General features: G+C 31.5%; 1 protein-coding gene across 3 annotated transcripts; it reads left to right on the forward strand.

Annotated features, from left to right (window-relative positions):
• The first annotated feature begins 238 nt into the window (after positions 1 to 238).
• LOC125071655 (coronin-6) lies at positions 239 to 22944 on the forward strand. 3 transcript variants are annotated; one of them, XM_047681967.1, is made up of 13 exons: positions 239 to 358; positions 537 to 674; positions 1283 to 1480; positions 13437 to 13559; positions 14378 to 14521; positions 14818 to 14948; positions 15279 to 15386; positions 15636 to 15810; positions 16363 to 16426; positions 16776 to 16864; positions 16976 to 17116; positions 19249 to 19440; positions 19608 to 22944. In XM_047681967.1, the coding sequence occupies exons 1-13, from the start codon at positions 341 to 343 to the stop codon at positions 19800 to 19802; spliced, it is 1716 nt and encodes a 571-aa protein (XP_047537923.1). In that variant the 5' UTR covers positions 239 to 340; the 3' UTR covers positions 19803 to 22944. The 3 variants fall into 3 exon arrangements, with proteins under 3 accessions (XP_047537923.1, XP_047537924.1, XP_047537925.1); XM_047681968.1 differs by having other exon boundaries at positions 19270 to 19440; XM_047681969.1 differs by lacking the exons at positions 239 to 358; positions 537 to 674 and adding an exon at positions 967 to 1136.
• Positions 22945 to 22954: the final 10 nt, after the last annotated feature.

Genomic DNA, 22954 nt, shown 5'->3' on the forward strand with positions numbered 1-22954 from the left:
AATAAGTAATTTTTTTATGCAATTTATACTATTTTTACAAAAATAATATATCGTATGATATTTTTTTCTTTGTAAACGATTTTGTTTTTAATGATTCTTAATTTGTTATCTTTATTTCTTTAATTTATAAAATTTATTAATATATTAGACTGGTTTTTTAAGCTACTATATCACATGTTTAAGATAATGATACCATAAATACAGTTTGCCAAAAAAAAAATTAGTCTACCCTCTGATTTGTGTTCAAAAATTAAATGTTGAATTTTTAGTAGAACTTTTTTCTGATTGTTTTAGAGACTTAGTGGACGTTTTGGATAAGTGTCGAGTTTAAAATATTAAAATGGAAGTTGATGTAGCGGTAAGAAATCTAAGTAATATTTTAATACAACGAATAATTTTAGAAATAAGAAAATGAAATACAAAATAATAGTAACTATTTAGATACTATACAGATATTTTAAAATGAAATATACTGTAAAGAAGATAATTAAGAATTACAAGAAAGCACTTAATATTTTTATTATTTTATAAAATAGGATATAAAAAGACATAACAGTTTTACAAGCCCGAATATAAGAAGAGCACCAATATCAAAGAGGGTAGGAAGGGAACGTTGTCACAGTTATAATGCACAAGATAGTAAGAAACCCGGTTCTCGCTTACAACCAGCAAAAGTAAGTAAAAACTACTTAGAAATAAACATTGTTTTAAAATATTATTTTAAGCATGTACACATTCATATTCTTATAATTTAAAACGAACGCAGTCTTAATTTGTATGTGCTTGACATTTTTCTCTTGCGTTCAGAAATAAGGATTTTTTTTAAACATTATTACAAACTAAATGTTTAAATTTTAATAATTATATATAAAACTCCGCCATAAATCTATTTATTAATTTGAAAAAGTAATTGTCTAATCCATATTGACAGATCCACCTTATCTTTAGTAATTTATAATCAGTAAATGCAGTCGCTGTAGGCATTACCAAATATGGAGTTCGCTCGTTTTCCCAACCGTCCTCCCTTCGAACCTTAGCAGCTCTCAATTTTATTTTCTATAATTCTTTGAGTTATATTCAAATGATTTCATTGCAATATTTAGTGTAAATAATATAATTTCTTCTTATATTTAAATGTGAGTTTAAATTTGTTAATCGTTATTGCTAATGTCAATATAGGTCAGACAAGAACTGGCGTATAGGTTATGTTTTAAGTGAAATTATTCGGATAAATCACAGTGTGTTTGGTTCTGTTTGTAAATGCGCGTATTTTCGTTTACAGATGTCGTTTAGAGTGGTTCGTAGTTCAAAATTCCGCCACGTTTATGGGCAAGCCCTGAAAAGGGAACAGTGTTATGATAACATCAGAGTATCCAAGAGTTCGTGGGACTCTACGTTTTGTGCAGTGAACCCCAAATTTCTGGCTATCATCGTTGAATCTGCTGGTGGAGGCGCCTTCATAGTTCTACCACACAATAAGGTAAGATTCTATAAAGAAACCAATAAATTCAATTGGGGTAAAATATTCAAAAAAATATGTTTAAGAAACATCACTGTTTAATATACATATTTTTCATCTTAACATAATGAGAATGGTTATACTATATTGTATAATTGGTGAGTGATAAAAGTTTTTTTTTTTATTTAAACATCAATTACCTCAATTTTTTATATACAAACTAAACTACAGGTATATAAAACTATAATCGTAATATTTAGATTTTAATTATAAGATTACACACAATATTTAATAAAGACTAATTACAAAATCTACCAGTAATACAGAAATCATTTTAAAGAAAAAATATAGTTAAAATTAAACAAAACTATGAAGAGTTCATTAAAAAAAAGCTATCAAGTTTTTTCCAATAGACAAGATGTACAATTATTAAATTTTAAAACAATTTAAACAAATATGCTTATCAATTTTCAAACACTACTGGTGTACAAAAAGTTCATAAAATGTTTCTTGGTAAGTAGATTCTAATATTTAGATGTAGAAATAGATAAGCTTTATTTCAAATAAGTTTTGAATATTTTACAGATTTTCAATAAAGGTAAACTAATTAGTGTCTAAACTCCTTTAGATACTTATTAGTTATTATTTTTTATTGTTTACATCAATCCCTTCCAGACAACCCTTTATAAATTATTTTAAAATAAAACTGAAGATTTAAAATGATGATAGTTTTAGGTTTATATTCTCATTATATTTGTAAAATATTTATGGACCATCCTGCCATAAATCTTGTCGTGGATTGTGTCCAAAATATCGCCGAGATTAATTGGATGTGGACATTAATGTGATTTACATACAAGTATATATCTTAAATCAAAACATGACAGCAAATTACATAAAGCTAAAACAGTTGCTATATGTAAATATAAATGAACACTATTGGAGTGTCTTATACTTTCTCTTAAAAATAATATGATCCAAGTACTCATTTCAATTTTAACTATCAGAACCGAGTCTGTATAATGCTTAGAGAAAATAAATTTTTAATCACATATATTTAGAATAACTTTGATGAAACATTAATTTTATTGCAGTAAATAATAACCTTACAGCTGTTTAGAATATATTTACAGTTTGTTTTCTATTGTAACTAAAGTTATTCTGTAGGTATTTTTGTTTTGGTTTGGTTTTCAACTTGCAACCAATCTAATAGGCAAATTTGATGTTATTGATGATTTAAAAGCATTATGAATCATTATACAACAATAATGGAAGTGTTATTCGTTCAGAATGTGTCTTTGTTATGATGAACTAGTAAGAAATTCAATAATTATCCTCCTAATAAATATTTAATTAAAAATAAAGTACACCACATAAATACCATAGGATTAACTTATTAAAGTATATTTCAATAATAGCAATAGATAAAGTGTACATGAAGCTTACCATATAATATTTTATTGTAAATAACCAAATTATATAATCTCAAATATTTTAAATATATGTTCTGTTATCTAATCACTTGCTCTGTTTGATAAATATATTATGACATATATTTACCAACAAATCTATTGGTTTTATGTGACCAATTAAATGAGGAAATAAATAAATATAATATATCTATTATACACTAATTAACTTGCAAAATATTTTATGTACTAGGTAAACAGTTATATGTTGTCAGTATTTTTAGTCTTTATTAATGTTAAAACATCAATTTCATATCGAATCATAATGTTCCATGTAGTCATCTAGTGCAATAAATTTCATGTACCAGTTTATTGATTCAATATAAATGATATTTTATAATTATTATCTGTGTTTAGACAAATAGGACATGGTCCAAGTATTCACACTAATTATTATTATGTAAATATTGTAATCTTATCTGTACTAATTAGTAACAAATAAAATGAGAAAATATTCTACCTTATAAGTGTAGCTGAAATTGTAACGGTTTTATTTTTATACTGGTTAAATTTTGCAGTCTCTGAACTGTATATCATTATTTTCACTTATGAATCATATTGTTCATTTCAAAATATAAAATTTTAATTAATATATTTAATTAAGAATAAAATTATATTCGGTGCAATTAAATTAGAAACAATCCACATTCAGTATAGAAATCTACATAACAAAAGATAAATTTATCATTTCTGATATATTGGTTTATATATTATATATACATTAGTTTTACAGTCGACCGCACTTATGTAAAATATTCTCATGTAATGTTTGTGTTCTAAGAAACCATGTTCATCTAAATCCATTTAGCCTTTTAGACGTAACTGAGTAAAATATTCTAAACAGACTTTGTAATAATAATAAGAGTACAGTGACTCTATTTTACCAATTTTATCTTTGTAATCTACAAAATTCTATCAATTTAACTCTTAGCTTGGTGGCTCTTAGCTGTTTACTAAATTATTTGTAATATGAGTTATGACTCATGACCCATTATTAAAAAATACTCACATAGTCGACGTTCGGAAATCGACATCGAAATGTATTTTTCTATAATAAAAGTAAGGAAAACGTAATCACGCTTTATCTTACAGGAAGCACCGAAATGCATTTATCAACCGAACAATGCGGTACAGTCAACGACACATATTTATATAATAGAATTTGACAATTATGTCGTTCGATTTTACAAGTTATAATTAAATATTTAAGGTATACTTTAGCGTGGATCGATTATAACTTTTATCTTTTGAACGTTACATTGTGCAACAGATATGGGACAATGGATGTTCAACAATAGGGAAAGATATCGATTCTGGGAATGTTTACTAACTTTTTGTGTGGATTCCTAAGAATGTGTCATAATCGCTCGTAACTCGTTGTCAACGGGCTAATGTAACGATGATGAATTTATATTCTACAGTTTTCTCGCGAGTACCTATTGTTACCGTACTTAAAGATTTTTTTAATGTAACTTACGATGTTGTCTTTATATTTTTAGTAAAGTATAAACGTTTTTATTGATTGGTCTATAATATAAAAAGTAAATGAGTTCTCAATTTTCTAAAAACAATATTATGATATAATTGTATGACGTTAATTACGGAAGATTATTAAAGTGATGACTACACTGTGTAAATATTTATAATATGACACACCTAACAAGTCGATATACACAGATAATTACGACAAAAATGGCAGCATTCGATGAAACATTCATTTGAAATATAAAATTGTTATCAAATTAACAAAACATTTAAACGGCTGGCTGTAATGAATCGTCGGTCGTCTTCTATATACGTTAAGGGGTTTTAATCACTTGATGTTTTCAAAGTGAAATAAAAGACTAATTTATAGTAAAACGTACTATTGTAATTCTGCCTGATTTCTTATGAACAACTTCATTTATATTCCGATAATAATAATGATTTATTTTTACGTAACTAGAATTTCAAATAAATAAAATAAACTTTATTTCAGATAAGTAGCATCCATGGAGGGTTAGTAAAAAGATTTAAAAGCTTACAAGTCTATGTTAGTGAATCTTTATTATTAATATTTTGTCACAAGTTCGTTGCCAGTTATACATAAATGACGAATATGTCATAGGGTATACATTAAATTTTTTTTTTAAATTTATACTATAATGAAAAACAAAGGAACTCTGATGTTAAGTGACATTACTACCCAAATACCTTAACTTATTAATTAGAGAGTATTCATATTATCTAGACAAAGTAATTACTTTGTTAATACGTTATTTAACGCAACATGGCAGTCGTCACGTACCTGTAATTACAAACACGTACATACACAAATAGTACTATAATTGTTTTTTCGAAAGACTGAACACGGTCCAAGGTGAATCTTAAAAGTATATCTGTATTTTTTTTCTTTTCTTTAATGTAATATATGTAGGAAAACCGGCAAAATTTGCTACATTATTGTGAGTAGTCACCATCGTCCATATTGACACTGTAAGAACTATTAACCAAACGTTAATGCGCCATCAACCTTGGAATTGAATATGTTATCCACTCACCTTAAAAACCGAAAACTAGTAATGCGTAGGTGGTACCTTCTCTGATGGACATATACAATGAATATCTGAATTTATTATAAATTATTTTAACTTTATCAATATTATGATTATAAACTTATAATTCCCGAATATTTGGTTTGTATTTCATAAAGAAACGGTTAACTAGAAATAATATTATGTCTTCACGAACATCCTTAAATGTGCAATCATCGCCACTTATGTATGTCAAGTCCAAGCTAACCAATAAATAACAATAAAAGCAAATAACGCGGCCCACATACTTAGCACAATTCAGTGTTTATATGCGAGTTAAATAGATCAGCCTAATTCGCAATTACAGTCAGCTCGGTGTAAAAATGTTTCAATATAAATATGTTAATGTATGTAATGTGGTCAGGCAATCAGTATTGTTTTCAATTAAACACAATCGTTACTGCAAACGTGTGCAAAGATAATATTTAAAAAAACATTTTTTATACAAAGGCCCGTTTACAGTTTTGGTGCGTGACTGTATATAAGAATACTAGTTACTTCGCACGGTTTTACCCTCGTTATATGTATGTTTCGTTATATATGTACATGGCCGTTGAGTGACCTTTCTTAAGAACTAGACTATCAAATACAAAAAGGATTTTTCTTATGCAACTGGTAGTTCAAGAATTTAGCTTTACTTTTAGTTTAGATTTAAAGAATATAAGATATATATTTTAAAATATAAAACTCCCTAGAATAAAGTGTAGATGTAAAGACATTTCGTTTTAAGCCGTTCGTTATGAGTTGCTTGATTCTTAATTGAAACTGGTTGACTCATGTACATATATATATCGATGATATCAAATTTTCTACCCGTGGTTTAATTTCATAAATAATTTTACCTGTAACACAATGTTGAACGAAAGTAATTTGTTTATAATGAAAAAAATTAAGCAATATTAGATGAAACAAAAGCAACAATTGTTGTTAGAAAACCTTTCTGAGTGCTTTCGAATACTTGGAAAGATTTAGTTTCAAACGTAAGGGCCTATAGGAATCTGTTTTTTTTTTTTATTTCCTACCACGCACGTAAGTCATGCTACCACATGGGTAAGAGTATCATACCCCATAAACATTGGTACTGTTATAAATGAGCTGCCATTCCCGACTCCGTACGGATGTAACAAGAAACCCAGGGCCAATTTGTACTATCCAGAGACCCACTCAAATCGAATCCTCAAATCCAATCCCGTATCAAGATCGAGATCCCGAACGCTTGTAGGATTAAGATCATCAATCCAATAGTGGGATCCCGTATCTCAGGGATTGGATTGGAATCTCTAGGTCCAACGGTTTAGATGCTCAGTTACATACACGCGTACGATTTATATATGTATATAAATTTATGAACCTTTCCTTACTCATACGTTGCGCAATGCGTCATTCATAGCGTGTAAGATGTTTAGTACCTCAAGCCTGTAATTATATTGATAATTACAACAATTACATTTATTCCCTTAAAAACCATAATAGAGCTATACGTAAATTATGTTATCTAACCAAATATATCTAAGCCTGACACAGAGCTTTACCAAAATATATGTATATGAAGCTAGAAGTTGATTCAAATTTATATAATCAATGAAGAAGTCAAAGCAAAAACTCAGCCAGTTTAGAAAATAAAATACTTTATATCCAAGAAAGAAACGCATGGAAACTTTTTTGTCTAATTTTGAATTTATTTTCAGTTTGATAAAGAAATAGCCTCTGCGATTGTTTGATTTCCAGCCTTACCCACGTATAATCATCCATGAAATCACTGCTTGTATAATAACATTATATAAAACAATATGACGCTTAGAACTTAACGGAATATTATCGATTATAACAAAACCGACACTATAAATAATTAACAGTATCGTTTACTTCACACATTGTTTGTCATTTGAGACTGACCGCAACTCGAATGATTATCATCCAAGTTTAAAGGATATTTAAAAAGTATGAAACAGCACAAGATGTAATGATTCATTCCAAATTTAAATATATATTTAAAGCAATATCTTTATGGTCGGTATGCGAACTATATTTAGAAAAGTGCGCAATTTTATTGCTACTTTGCTACCTAATAATATTTTATAATACATTCGTAGATTACAATATATGTAATAAGAATTAGTAGATACGCGTTTAATCTAAAACTTGATGTTATATACCTGCGGCTTTACCCGCGCGGAATTTATAAAGTACAAACTTTCAAACCCCGTTTTATCCCCTTAGGGGTGGAGTTTCGTAAAATCCGTTCTTAGCGAACGTCTACACCCTATAAGGAACATACTTGACAAATTTCAAGTTTGTAGGTGTTATATTTTCTGAGATTTCGTGAATAATCAGTGAGTGGTATTTCGCTTTTTTATATATATAGAATATAGATATGTTGGATTTATGATTATTTTCAATAGTGTTGTTTGTATTTCATTTCGTTAATACTTGACAATTTCGATCAGGCTTTCACAAATCGATTCCATCCGAATTGAAATGATTTATATCGTCTGTCTTTCGTAGATCTTCAATCAACTACATATTAAACTGAATAAAGTCAAACGACACTAGTGTAGAAATTTTACTGTTATTAAAATAAACATTATTATTTACAAAACGTTTTATACAGTTATTTATACAAATGTGAGGTAATAATTCGGCAACGGACGGAAATTGAGGGCCCGCCCACGCGCGACGAGAAAAGCGTGCGGCGCGCGTGTGCAACAACGTTTCTAAAACGTGAAAACTGTTTATTCGAGAAGGTAAAAAATATTCCGTAACTAATCTAAATAACTTTCTTATAAAAGTTTTTTAGCGGGAGTTTGTTTAGGCATTAATATCTCGGCGCAGAAGTGTCATCATTGATTTGATATTCGAATGTAAAGAATTGCTTGAATAGCACTAAACATTCCTTAACCATTACCCAGTTCTTGTCACGTATGTTTCTTGTTACTGTTAGGTTATTATCTCTTGTATGGACAGGGAAATTATCTTATAAAAACCTTCCAAATAGTTCGAAATATACACATGTGAAACAAACACCTCGGACACGATAAGAAAAGGCGAAAGGCGATAAATAGGGTGATAATTTGATGCGTGTCCTTTAAATGTTAATTACTGTAGTCAGTCAGAAAGTATATCACATGCTGAAATTTCACGATCATGTTCTTTCGTCGTTCATGTTTGGTGCGTTTTGAATTTGTTTATTCTCTAGTGTTAGTGATATTTTTGGTACCCTTGGATTATTTACAGTAACTAAATAAATGAAATCGATTTAATATACCTATCATAAAAGCATTATTGGCGCCTGTCACTGTCACCTGCGATTTATACGGCCCTTATTTGAAAACGTCGTTTAGCTAAGTAATGTTTAGTTATACTCTATCGTTGGTCAGGTGGCTAGATATAAAGCCGTAAATCCATCAAAAGATCACGGGTTCAAATCCCAGGTCAGGCAGATAAAATGCTATTGAGTTTTTCTTTCGTCAAATTTTGAGTAACGGTCGGAGTCTGGAATTGTGTACTCTTCCACGCCTTGGAATGTAAATAAAGCGTTTGGTCGTATGCATTAACTCTTTCCGTTCGAGTCGGATTAGCCGTTCAATCGGAATCTGAGAGAATAATTTGGAAATAGCTCCTTTTGATAGAAAATGGGTAACTTTCTCTTTCTAATTCTACAATTTCAGTAGGACCATCTAAGTACCATAGAATCGTTTTACCAATCGCCCCCCTAAACAGCATTTATAAGTATATTACGATTATGAATAGTTTGATGCTATAATATACTTGACGCTCGTTTCTAATCATAGTCGAATGCTTCATGATAGTGTCATCAAATGATGAAATTCGCATCATGCATTTGTCGTTCTATTTAAGGAACTAATTTATTACACTTCTAAATTTAGATGTGACATAGCTGAATTGGTTTCAAAATTGGTGGAGCAAACTTTATAATTAAATTAATAATTCCTTGGCTAGATTTAATTGACTATTTAATTCGATCGATTAATATTTAAAAATGTGTGAATGCCGTGAGTCACAGACTATATTAAACTAGTTGACACAACGGTGCGCTATGCAGTAAAGTTTTATTTGGCGACGCGCCATTACGCTGTGCGTGTGCACATAATACGGATTAAAAGTATCTTCAGACAAGGTGGGTAAAGTTAGACGAGTAATACGATATAATTATATCATAAATTGCAAAATATTAATTTTAAAATTTAAACATACTTCTTAACTATGTGGGTTAATATTGATATAGGAATGCTTAGTGAAAGAATTCAGAAGTCTAAATAAAATGCAAAACACATTATAAGGGATCTTACGTAATATTCATTGAGACGGAATTAGATGCGTCACTGGAAATAGTATTTCTCTTATACGTAGGAAAAGTAAGGTTTTTTCTAACACACGTGTTAGATGGGAGGCTGCACCGCGCCACAGTTCGATAAATATAACACAGACGACAGACAGATTGGCGGCGCAGCGTGGGAACGAGCGTGTGTCTTGACGCGTCAGATCAAATGAAACTAATCTTGCTTCTCGGTACTCGACAGTCGGTAGTTTGTATAGACACTAACACGACATTCTTTTCAATTGAATCTTTTATTTAATCATTAAGTACTATTGACTGGATAACATTCTAAAAAAGATTTATAATAAAATCTCATAGATTTTCCCTGTACATCTAAACTGCTTACGGCTTTTTAAGCATTCATCAACATGTAGAATTTAAGATAGTATCTCTGCCAACGGTCTTTAATAAAGGTTCTAAGAATGATAGCACCAAAGTAAGATAGAAAACTTATACTATTTCTAATTAAATAAATGTCTACATGTATCCAAAGAAGTCATGTAGTCTTGGCCAAATTCTTGGAAAATATAATTTCCTACTCTTAATTTTCGTCTTTAAGACGTACCCTTTTAGTTATTTTAGTTATAAATGATCCACCACAATACAGTGAACTGTTATGGATTAATATAATTGTCATTTAAAATAAATTTGGAAATCTTTGTTACTTTGTTAAAAGAATAATGGCGTTTTGTAAAAAAAAAACAAGTTTTTTTTTTCTTTTATTATATTATTTTTTGCATTCATTGTTATTATAAATAAGTTACAAGTATATAAAAAAAAACATACCCAAAATGCATCACGGTTTGATTTTTTAAATTAATGTCAGCTTCTAGGATTCCAAGAGTCTTCGAAAAATCTCGTAACAATACTTCTATAGGGCGCAGTTATCTTTTCAGATGACAGACATTTAGGAACACCAATTAATATTTACAAAAATGTATCATATATTTATCACTTTTCGAAAGCTTTTTCTTATTTAAAAAAAAAAAAAAGGAACGATACTCGAAATTTGAAAACTATTTCAAGCACAAGCCAAGGGACTTAAATAAAAAATGCCATTACACAATATAAAACAATTTCATTTACCGCTTGTTTTTTTTTTAATACTTAATTATCAAATCAACAATTTGGCACTATATAAAACGATGAACATCGAACGTAAATATTTCACAAGGATTTTCCGTTTTATTGTTGAATAAAAATAAATAAAAAACAAAAACAAAATAAAATTTCTTAAAATCGTTGATAAGAAAGTGACTTTCAAAATCGCGCAGCAAATAATTCAGTGAAAGTGGTCATTACCATCGCGTATGTGCCTTCACCACACCCGGGCTCCTGCCAAGAATTGTACCATTTATTTGGGTCATGCGCTGAATGAATCGCATTAAAAAGTTAAACAACAATCAAGTGAACGTCAATCGACTATGAATTTTATTAATTGTTCTGAACAATTAATAAAATGGAAATATTATGTACATGCTCTTACTGGTAATTTTACCTGCGTTACTTTATCATGATATGTACATTTAATAAATATGCACGTAAATTATGTCAAATCAAAAATTATAACATAACTTTTATGAAGATATATAATCGAATTAATTGAAATACAGAAATTTCTTTCATCATTCTCCTTTTAACAAAAAAAAAACATCTTAAAGTTTTTCTTTAAAATAAGATTTCAGATTTTTCCAAATCGGTTCAAAAATATCGGAGTTCTGAAGTAACAAACATAAAAAAAGTTCAACCACCTCTATTTTATTTTCATTTAACGTTAAATGTTAAATATTTAAAAGTTCCTTTTAGGCTTTCAAACGAATATACAAGCAATAGTTTAAAGAATCTGCGCTGCAAAAATGGCTAAAATAACGCACAAATGCCGTTAAAAGGCCACGAACTAACACATAGAATTTTAGACGCTACTTGTTTTAGTTCAGTAAAAAACCTGTCCTATTTTTAAATACTTTTTTTTTATTTTACGTCGTACGTATCGTTTCCAATTAATAATTGCATTCTGAGTAACGTCACTCGCCAATAGAAGGAAGCTCGAAACGTCAAACTCTAAAATGGTTTCAATTCAAAGAGTCGAATCAAACAAAAATGAGTCAGATAAACATTTAAGAAGGATTCTTAGCGAAAACATTAATATATATTTTTTTAATTTAATTTTGCAAGATAACTTGTTCCGGTTAGGTACATGCACAAATAAGCGTGATTATTAAAACACTCCTTATAATTTCAATGTGACGCCAACCACGGGATCTAAGAAGTGATGATTATAACTCACAAACCGAAATCCTGTACTTTATATAACCTATCTATACTATTCGACAATTTTGTTGTTTTTAGTTGCATATACATACAAATAAAATCGATGCTTGTAAGTAATGTGGTGTGTAAATGCGACTTATTGATCCACACCCTTACTTGGCTTGGTGGTAGGGCTTTGTTGAAATCCATTTAAGTAGGTACCACACTCACTCAATATATATTCTACCGTCAGACAGCAATATGTTCCGGTGTGGATGTTGAGAAACGCAGTGTATTGTAGTATAGTGTAATAACAAGAGACATAACATTATAGGTACCAAAATTGGTAGCACATTAAAGATGCAAGGGGTGGTTAAGAGTTCTCACAATGCCTACGTCTATGAGCGGTGGTGACTACACACCATTAGGCTATCCATTTGGCAATCTATTTTAAATAAATAAAAAAACACTGAACTACAGCATAAGACAATCAGTGGCGCAATTGATAAACCTCGTCTCTGAGAGCTATAGTTATTGAGTTTTCTTTGCGTTTTTATATGTATTTTTTATTTTTATTCTCTGGCTAACGAATAATATTACAAATAGTGCACTGAAAATTCTAAATGTTGGTAAAGAAGAGAGCAATGACCTGCTCCTGTGTATAAAAGTTTCACGAACTCATAGCGTCTTGGTTGGCTGATTTTTGGCTAATAATACGGTATTGTCGAACATTCTACAAATGAAGTACTATTTTTTTTTTCAAAAAAATTAAATTAATCTTCTTTTTAAAACATTACTTTTACGTATATTTTTACTTAAATGTATCTTAAACAATTCTAGATATTTATTATTGTTCCGCAGGCGTGAAATTAAGTGTATTTAGTTCTGTTAGGTCAATGCTACTTGACTAAATAATCTCTAAAATATAATGCGAAGATATATTTCCTTAAAAATAGAATAATACTTTAAATATGGATATCTATGGTTACTTTTTTGATGAGCAATAATTAAAAAGCACAGTCTTATATTATAGCTTAAACAACTGTCAAAAATAATGTTTAATTATTAAATAAGTAATTTTTTTTACTACGAAAGTCAAATACACGAATTATTTAAATTTCTTCTTCTATGTGGAATAGTCTCTAAAAATAAATACTTAATCATAAGAGGGAGGAAACTTGACAATACCAAATATGCATCACACAGTTTTAGGGGTTCAAAGATGTAGTCTTATGGATGTAATATAACAAATATAACAGAATATTATGCCAAGTATATTATGCCATCTTCAGTGGGTAACCTTTAATAATTATAATACCTCTTGTTAATTGTTTTCCTTCTTACAGGTCGGACGCATCCCCGCCGATCACCCGCTTGTGGGTGGACACAAAGGCCCCGTACTTGACATAGCATGGTGTCCACACAATGACAATGTCATCGCTAGCGGCTCCGAAGACTGTGTTGTTAAGGTATGTTGGTGTAATATAGAGATACTAATTGTCCAACAAAAACGAATAAGTCAAACAAACATGAAACCAATAAAATTACAACCTCCTGATATCAGCCAGCTTCGCAGAAAAAAAAAATTAAGTGTATGTTCAAACAAATATACAACAGTTAGTCTCTCACTCTCCTAATCCGAAGGGATCGTTATCCAGTAGGACCGGAAAGAGTTGAGGTGCAGTATATAAGGCTTAGATGTTTTCCAAGTTGCAGAGAAGAGTGTCAAAAATGGATAAATTTAGGGCAATGTCCATATAATTTACAGGAACACTAAAATAACTAGCACTCGACCTAGGATTTAAAACAAGAATTATTTCAGAATCTGCTATTATAGTTATTAAATAAACATCGTCGTACTTATAGGGCTGATTATGATACTGAAGAATCAACTCCCGATTATTAAATGGGCGCCCGACTTGGGACTCACACGTTAGTCACTATCTATTTTGTAGAATTTAGTTTCATTTTATAATTATCAGGTTTTGTCATTTAATTTTTTTTTGTAATAGTTGTAAAAATACTTAACTTAACTTACTAAACTTAATTTCCTCTAATCCATATTAGCATTGAGTATATAAAACTTTCTGAGTAAGGTTTTACACCAGAATAAATTGTATGATAAATAAAACATGCGTCTTTAGTGGCTCAAATTTTTCAAGTGAATGTGGTTTTATTTTTTTACTCGACATTTTATTTTAATCTAAATCTTCATATAAGTAAACTTCAGATGTTGCTTCAACGCTTTCACGAAAATAATAAAAATGTTGTCATGCATGGTCCATAGGTGTGGCAGATCCCCGATGGTGGGCTTTCTCGCACTCTGACTGAACCAGTGGTGGATCTTGTGTACCATCAGCGGCGCGTTGGACTCGTTCTGTGGCATCCAACAGCACAGAACGTGCTACTCACAGCGGGCTCTGATAACCAGGTAAGTAAGATAGATAATAAGAATAACAGAGGAAAGTTTTGCTGACAAAACAGAGCCATATGATAGAATCAGTATTCAGTAAGTGCTGGTTAAATTGATGCTTCTACTTGACTTTCCGAAATGAACTGGTTTTTAATTTATTTTCTTTTTCCATACTCATCAATGATCAAACGGAGTTTTATTAGATTAGATCCTATCATATCCGCGTAGCCATTGCGTTGTCTGGCTGTGTATTTTATTTCTTAAATAAATATTTAATGAAAATACACAAATTGTTGTATAATATCTATAAATAGATAGCGATATGGAACGTGGGTACGGGGGAAGTGCTGATAAGCCTGGACTGTCATCCGGACCTCATATACTCCGCCTGCTGGAATTGGACCGGTTCCAAGCTCCTTACAACCTGCCGAGACAAGAAGATCAGGTGATTTACAATAATCAATATTAAATAGTGCAAAGAATAAACTCGTGTTTACTATAATCTATACTAATATTATAAATGAGAAAGTAACTCTGTCTGTCTATCTGTTGCTTTTTCAAGATAATCCACTGAACCGAATTTGATGAAATTTAGTGCGAAGCAAACTTGAACTCCAAGGAAAGACAAAGACTACTTTTTTTGAGCAATACTTGACGACCAATACCTAAAACGCGAGAGACGCCGCGTGCATACATACTACTAGTAATGTGATAGGTTATTGAGCAATTTAATAATATAAGTAACGTTAATAATATTAAGTAACTTACGTTTCAGAATAATCGACCCTCGCAAAGGTGAAGTCGAATCGGAAGCGATTGCACATGAAGGCAGTAAGGCGTCCCGCGCGATATTCCTTAAACATGGTCTTGTTTTCACTACTGGGTAAGGACTTTGCTTAAAATTGTTGTTACTTTTTATTTTATTTGGTTAGTAGCTTCAGATTCAGTTATAAACAAGGTTTGTTTGATTTTTACATTGTTTATTTAAAATTCCATCGTTGATTTGAAATACAGGTCTTCGACTATAATACATTGGTAGATGTCAATTTCAAATTGGTATCGAAAGTAGCTTCAGGAGATTACCTACGGCTGTAATAATACGGGCCACCTATTGAACTGAGTGCGCCCGCAGGTTCAGCCGCATGTCGGAGCGCCAGTACTCTCTGCGCACGCCGGACGCGCTCAACGAGCCCATCGTCACCGTGGAGATCGACACCAGCAACGGGGTCATGTTCCCGCTCTACGACCCCGACACCAACCTCATCTACCTCTGCGGGAAAGGTGACTCGGTCATCAGGTACTTCGAGGTTAGTACCGACGAAAAACACCCTAATCTGTATATTTACTTTGTGAAATTAATTCGATGATTTTCTTGAAAATAATATTGTTATTATGATTACGAACTGAGTAAAACTGAGCTATCCCGTCTGGAGATATGGATGTCGTCATTTCTTTTAATGAGTGTTAAGAATGTATTTTCCAATATTGTTAATTATAGAGGATTCCATTTGATGAGGGATTGCAACTGTAATTAAAGGTATATTCGCGCACATTTAAGTCGGTTCCTGTATTGTGATAAGAGATGACGCGCGATTTGTCGTCATTGATTTGTTTTTCAATTGCCAGCAATTAAAATAAGTCTTAAAAGATCATTGCTCGCATCAGTGAATCAAACGTAAACGTTGTATATTGGAAATGTGAACCCTTACAGAGGCAGATAATCAACCGACCACTAAAAGTATTCTTTCAGATGGTTGGTGCCAGCCAAGTGGTCGGCTATTAAAGCTTGTCTTCTTTTCTTGTAGTGCTATATACTTCTTAAAAATATTTGAGTGTATTTCTGAGAGTTTTTGTCGTAGGTGACTCCGGAACCTCCTTTCGTGCACTACATCAACACTTTCCAGACGCCTGATCCACAGAGAGGTAATGTTTTCTTTGATTTTGATTTTTTCTACTCTTTAATGTAATTTATGTCATAATTTAATATATATCAAGTGGTAAAATCAACCATAAAAACAAATAACTAAGGGCCGGAATAAATATGCAATATCATATGCTAAATTTTAGAGCGGCACAAATTGCCGCAATCAACACAAAAGACGTTCGTCCGTTGTTAAAATCATATTATGGCGTAAAACGTTACAATGTATGCATTAATTCTAATTTGTACAATACAAAATGTATGACTTCGCTGACTTGGTGGAGTAATGGTCGGTGTAATTCCTAACATTCCTTAGTATAATGTATGTAATAAAAAACGTTTTATTTCCAGGAATTGGCATGATGCCGAAGCGAGGCTGCGATGTCGCTACGTGTGAGATCGCAAAGTTCTATCGCCTTAACAACTCCGGCTTGTGCCAGGTATCATGATGTAGTATTTTGTTAAATCTGCTATAAATCTGATTTTAAAGGTTAGGGAGCAAAGCAAAATCAAGAAATCAACAACTTTCTGTTTCCTTCTTTTTCCTCTAGGTGATCTCGATGACGGTTCCGCGCAAGTCGGAGCTGTTCCAGGAGGACCTGTACCCCGACACGCTCAGCGACGAGGCCAGCCTCACCGCCGACGAGTGGCTCGCGGGCGAGGACGCGGAGCCCTGCACTATGTCGCTAAAGGTACCCCCTCCCTTTCCCCACTACCTGACCCTCTACTTCTACCAACTCTCCTAAGAGCTATCAGCCAAAGCATTGCGTGCTATTAGACCTAGAAACTTTTATTTTACATTTTTCATTAGATTTTTTTTAAATCTGGGAAAACTTGTATAATCAAATTTTATTTTTGCTAAAGGTGATCTCATACAACTATGATATATGTAAAGAAGATTATTTACATCGGAATATCTTTGTATCTGATTGTCGTGACGTTGTTCTCAAATACATATATTTATACTTTTTTGCTAAGCTTATGCTTGAGGTACTTATATCTTACGTGACATATACTGCCAAATAAAATGTTATTTTAAATGAATCACATTTTATTAATTACAATAAAGTAACACCCGGTAAATATACCATTGGTGGATTAAGGTTTCACCTCTTAATAAGGTTTGGAGCTTATTCCACAAGATACAATGTGGTTTGATGGATACAAATGAGACAGATCCGACACACGCATTTCTTCACGATGTTTTCCTTACACATGATGAATTATCAACAAAAAATTGGCACATAAAAAATTGTAGAATAAAAACTAAAAAGAATGAGCTCTCCTAATTACTTTCCTATGTGTTCCTTTATATTAATCCAAAGGTTTGTATTTTATATATAGAAAAACAATTGTGGGATTTTATTGTTTAATTTATATGATAATAATCTTTTGAACTTAAAATTATTTGTGCATTTTTAATATTTCGGTCTTAACTTGTTCCTTAAACATAAACTCAAGTAAAATTGCACAAATGGATTTAAAACAATGAAACTATTGTGTTTCAAATTAAAGTTTATCTTGCTATGACTTTTTGATGTTTTTTGCATGTCTTTCTATTCCACTTGTAATTTATTCCAATGGCAGGGGGAGTAAAAATAAACAAATCTTAGGTTTGCATTATGCTGTGACATTTTTGTTTTTTATGGACTCCATACAAATACACTTGGTGGTAGGGCTTTGTGCAAGCCCGCCTGGGTACCCTCTCATCAGATATTCTACCGCCAAACAACAGTACTCAGTAATGTTGTATTCCGGTTTGAAGGGTGAGTGAGCCTTGTGCCTGTAGTTACACTTACAGACACAAGGGACATAACATCTTAGTTCCCAAAGTTGGTGGCGCATTGGCGATGTAACGAATGTTTAATATTTCTTACAGCGCCATTGTCTATGGGCGGTGGTGACCACTTACCATCAGATAGGCCATATGCTTGTCCGCCAACCATGTATAAAATAATAAATTTGATTGATGTATCTTTTATTTAACATTTTTCTTATTTTACTTCGCAATTTTTTCACGAATCCATAATGATGAAATACCACAGATTATTATTATAGTTCTCAATCAATGATGTCATCTCAATTCAAGGTCAACATTTTTTATTTAGTTTTACTCCTGCCATTGGTATCGTCTATAGATGATAACGTCAATTCAGGTAAGTATCGCTTCATCAGTAATAGTGTTTAACATACGAAGAGCGGTATGTTGGGCTTTATAAAAGACTGATCGACCTTTATACAATCAATTTACAAGGCGAATATAATTTTAAGATTTATTTGTTTTTTTATTAGAAAAAATTTAACAATAAATAAATTCAAAACAGCTATAACTGTAATTTTTTTTCAAGCTTAATTTTTTAATAATCATTGACGTGATAATGATAAATTAAAATTATATTTGACCTTGAAACGCGAATACCAGTTGATGACATTTTAGCATTTGTCGAGATGAATGTTTCTGTTGGCTTGTCTCTAACAATACATGAATGGTGTGTTGTGATTTGTGAATTTAATATTCTTCTACGTTACTAACTTAGATAACTTGTCTTTTTTTTAATAACATATCCTCCTTAAAGTACATTTATAACTCTCTCAATAAATTATTTAATTTACAAATTTCTCTTTGCCCGATTGCAAATCACTTTTGTACACTCGTAAAAATCGTTATTTAAAAAAATAATACTTTCGGTGCGTAAAATAAATATAAACTTTCGAGGACGCACAAACCTCAAGCAATACAAATAGGAATGCCCTCCCCCACGAAAGCCAACAGGAACCAAAAAGACAGATGCTAAAGGCTAGGTGATACCTAACCAAACTGCAGGAGCGCGCGCTGCTTGTGCAGGGCGGGTACGTGGCCGGCCGCTCCACCACGCTCACCGTCACCAAGCGCAACGCGCTGGCCACGCCGCGCGACCGCGAGCGCGACAAGGAGCCCGAGCGCTCGCCCACGCCCGCCGCGCGCGACGCGCCGCCCGCCGCCGCCACGCCGCCGCCCGCCTTCACCGCCATGGTGGTGAGTGCCGCCCCACATTCCTCTAAAATGACGATTCGAAACTAATAACCTACTCGTATAAAGTATATAAAAAAGTGATATGACAAAGTAATAAAAAAAAAAATTATAGAAAAAAATATATTTTGAGCAAAATTGAAATGTTACTGAAAGTCATGATAATTTTGTAGGAGAAGCAGTTGTCCGACCTAGTCGAGGAGATCCGCAAGCTGAAGTCCGTGATCGTGAAGCAGGAGAACCGTATCCGCGCGCTGGAGGCGACGGTGAAGGCGGGCCTGGCGCCCCCCGCGCCCTCGCCGCCCGCCCCCTCTCCACCCTCTCCCCCCAACAACCACGACGACGCCATGGCGCCCGACGAGGTTTGAGCCCGCATCGAACAGATGATTGCCAGCGGAATGTGAAATGTGTGCGATATAGACCAATTTTCTACAACTTCTGATTATTATTTTTTTTTAATTTTGAGTCGAATTGTGTATAGATAATAGAATCAATGTGAATGTTTTTTTTTATTTATTGGCTTTTCTATTTATTATTTTCATTTTTGGAATTGAGGATATTGTTTACGAAGAAATTATTTTAAATGAATAAGTGACAGCCATAATAATATATAACGAACATTGTGATGTAACTCAGAGATGAATAAGTGAGATTAATTATAAATTAGTAATCTCGCTTTAAAAAATATATCTTACACAATTCGCTGATATTATGTTTGGAGATTATCTATTTTTTTGGCCAAAAAATAACTTTCGTTATAAAGAAATTAAACAAACGAACTTTTCATGACTGGAGAAGGGAAGACGGTTTTCTTTTCAAAACAAGAATCTATTATAACTAAACTATTATATTGGTAACAAGTGCATGCCACATGCAAAAAATAACAGCATAATACCTAATTATACAAAATATTTATTAAATAATATTATTTTCATCCAATCTAAGCCTTTGACTTTGGCATCACAGACTATCCGAACAAAATTAGAACTACTGTTAATTATGGCATGTGGCAATGCTACGCACAACGACAATAAAATATATATAAATATTGATAAGACTAGATTTCGTGATGTCAATATAATCCACTTAAATATATAAATTCATTTAATAATATTTATTTACTAATAATTACAGCTTATCTTTGAAAATCTTTTAAGAAACCCTTGTCTTTACAAAACATTTATTTATTACATTGTAAATATTAAGTGAATAGTGATATCAACATTGTGCCTTATATCGACGCAGTTTTCGTCACAAAATCGGATTTATAATTATTGGTGATGTACAATTATTGCATTTAGTCATTTTCTAAGAGATTTACTCAGTATAAAGGAGTGATCTAATGTTAGTGTTTTTCAAGATGCGTGCACACTTTAAAATATTCTTAATAAATTGTTTTTATTGTTAAAAAGTGTGTCTTATCCCTCAGATAATATTTATGACAATAAATTCCAAAAAATTGAGAATCCTATCAACTTTTCATCTAGCTTTTAATGCTGAAGCAATATGTTATAATTATTTATTTTACGTGTTTTTTTAATGAAAATGTAGTTTAACATCATGTATAAATATGAAACAAGATGGCGCCAATAATCAACAGTGAAACTTTGAAAAAACCTCATTTTAGTTGATTTTCACGACATCTTGTGTCGTATTTGAGTAAAATACGGGAATTATAGTACGAATCCACCCATCGCGAAGCACTGCGAGAGTTATATATGACATTTTCACATACTTGAAACAAATTGAATATCACTCAATTAAAGAGTTAAAACTTGATTATTTTATCAAATTATATGTGAAGATCTCACGCGGTGTCCCTGCTTTAGGTTAGGAGTCCAGTAACGGTGCTTATAAATGCGAAAATCGCTTTTAAAATAATTACTGACTCAGTGCATTATTTATCGTTTTAGTGCTAGTTATTTACTCTATACTAACCCTTAAAATATTTATATAGTGCTATCCCCCGCTCACATTTAAAAGGTTAATTATAATTATCTATACTGCTTGCGTATTAGGCCAACATTGGCTCAAATGTAGCTTGTAACTTTTATATTCTCGACAATTTAGCCATTCATATTTCACATTAGATTTAACGAAAACACATTGTTATGATATGATAAAGCGAAGTGGCCCCGAACGTCCAACATTAATACCACAAAATCCCGTCGAACGTTTTGACCCTTGCGATCGTAACTCGGTGTATTTGACAGCTAGTCACGTCACATTAAATTGACATTTGACAGGTTAAGTTATGCTGTCTCACTCTGGACAGCAAGTATTATAGTTTAAATAAATAGTATTATTATTATGACGATTCTTTTTTCTAATTTTAAGATGGCGTAATTTTAGATGTTCTATATTTAAGATCATGACAAGGCAGTGTATGGTATTAGTTTGTATGAAATGCTTTACCTTCGAGGACTTCGTGTAAATTATTTCTTGTATTTTGTATGTGAAGCTTCGTTTTATATTACTATTATGTTTTTTTTTTCTTATGTCTAACCGTGTATTTAAACGCAGGAATAACGAGCTATTGTGTACTTATTGTAAATGTTATTCGCGACAATACTGTATTATGCCGTTGAGTTAACGTATTTTGTTCACGAATGGCAATATATAAAACGTTTATGGTAAATGATTATAAATAAGTGCCAAATTACATTTAATCAATGCTCAAATTGGTAAAATATTCAAATTATTTTAAAAGCTGATAGTTTTAAATATTGCCAGTTAACAAAATGATTTTGAAATATAATCGAATGAGGCCTGTCGCTTTTATACTAAATGAAAATGACCATTATTTACGTACATACAGACGAAATGTCGTGTAAATATAAGCCGTTTTAAAAAAAATATGTGGTCATAATTGAAAATAGTAAAATATTAGCGCACAATATCGAAAAATTATTAGAAAAAATTGAAACAGAGTAAATGTGTAGGATTGATAAAAAAATAATAATAATTCGATTGAAACAATTATGTAATTAATATGTTGTTGACATTTAAAACATCACAAATAATATAAAACAATAAAAGATTCCTCTTTCTCTCAACTCAATAAGCAATTGTATACTGGAACTTCTTACTTCTCAATTTATCAGAAGTTTGTCTCGTGTAATAAAATCTATCGATAATAATTTGTTGTTATTTGACTTGTTTAATAAGCTTAAAGTTTTTACGAACTGGTGCTAAATGAAACGTGCTAAATATTTGCATGAGTTATAAATCCTAATTTCGTTGACAGAGTAAAAAATTCCAAGCTATTTTTTTTTTATTAAAAATGACATATTTGTAAAAAAAGTAAGTTTGAAATGATATAAAAAAAAAAGTTTATTTTATATTCTGTCAATGAAGTGAATCATTGCCGATATTAATGCTTCATAATGGACTATACGATTGTAATTCATATGTAGGTGTTAAGTGCCTTGTTGTGTTAGATAAATACTCAGATCAAATGTTGCAATTATGAAAGTTGAACAGAAATAAATGTCTATTTTACTATTTTCATTGCTCGTAT

This window comes from Vanessa atalanta, chromosome 20, assembly GCF_905147765.1.
Source record: "Vanessa atalanta chromosome 20, ilVanAtal1.2, whole genome shotgun sequence".
NCBI lineage: Eukaryota > Metazoa > Arthropoda > Insecta > Lepidoptera > Nymphalidae > Vanessa > Vanessa atalanta.

Coding starts and splice junctions, on each gene's coding strand:
- LOC125071655 (XM_047681967.1), top strand. Junction 14,522..14,817: donor CAGCGGGCTCTGATAACCAG/GTAAGTAAGATA, acceptor ATCTATAAATAG/ATAGCGATATGGAACGTGGG. Junction 16,865..16,975: donor ACAACTCCGGCTTGTGCCAG/GTATCATGATGT, acceptor TTTTTCCTCTAG/GTGATCTCGATGACGGTTCC.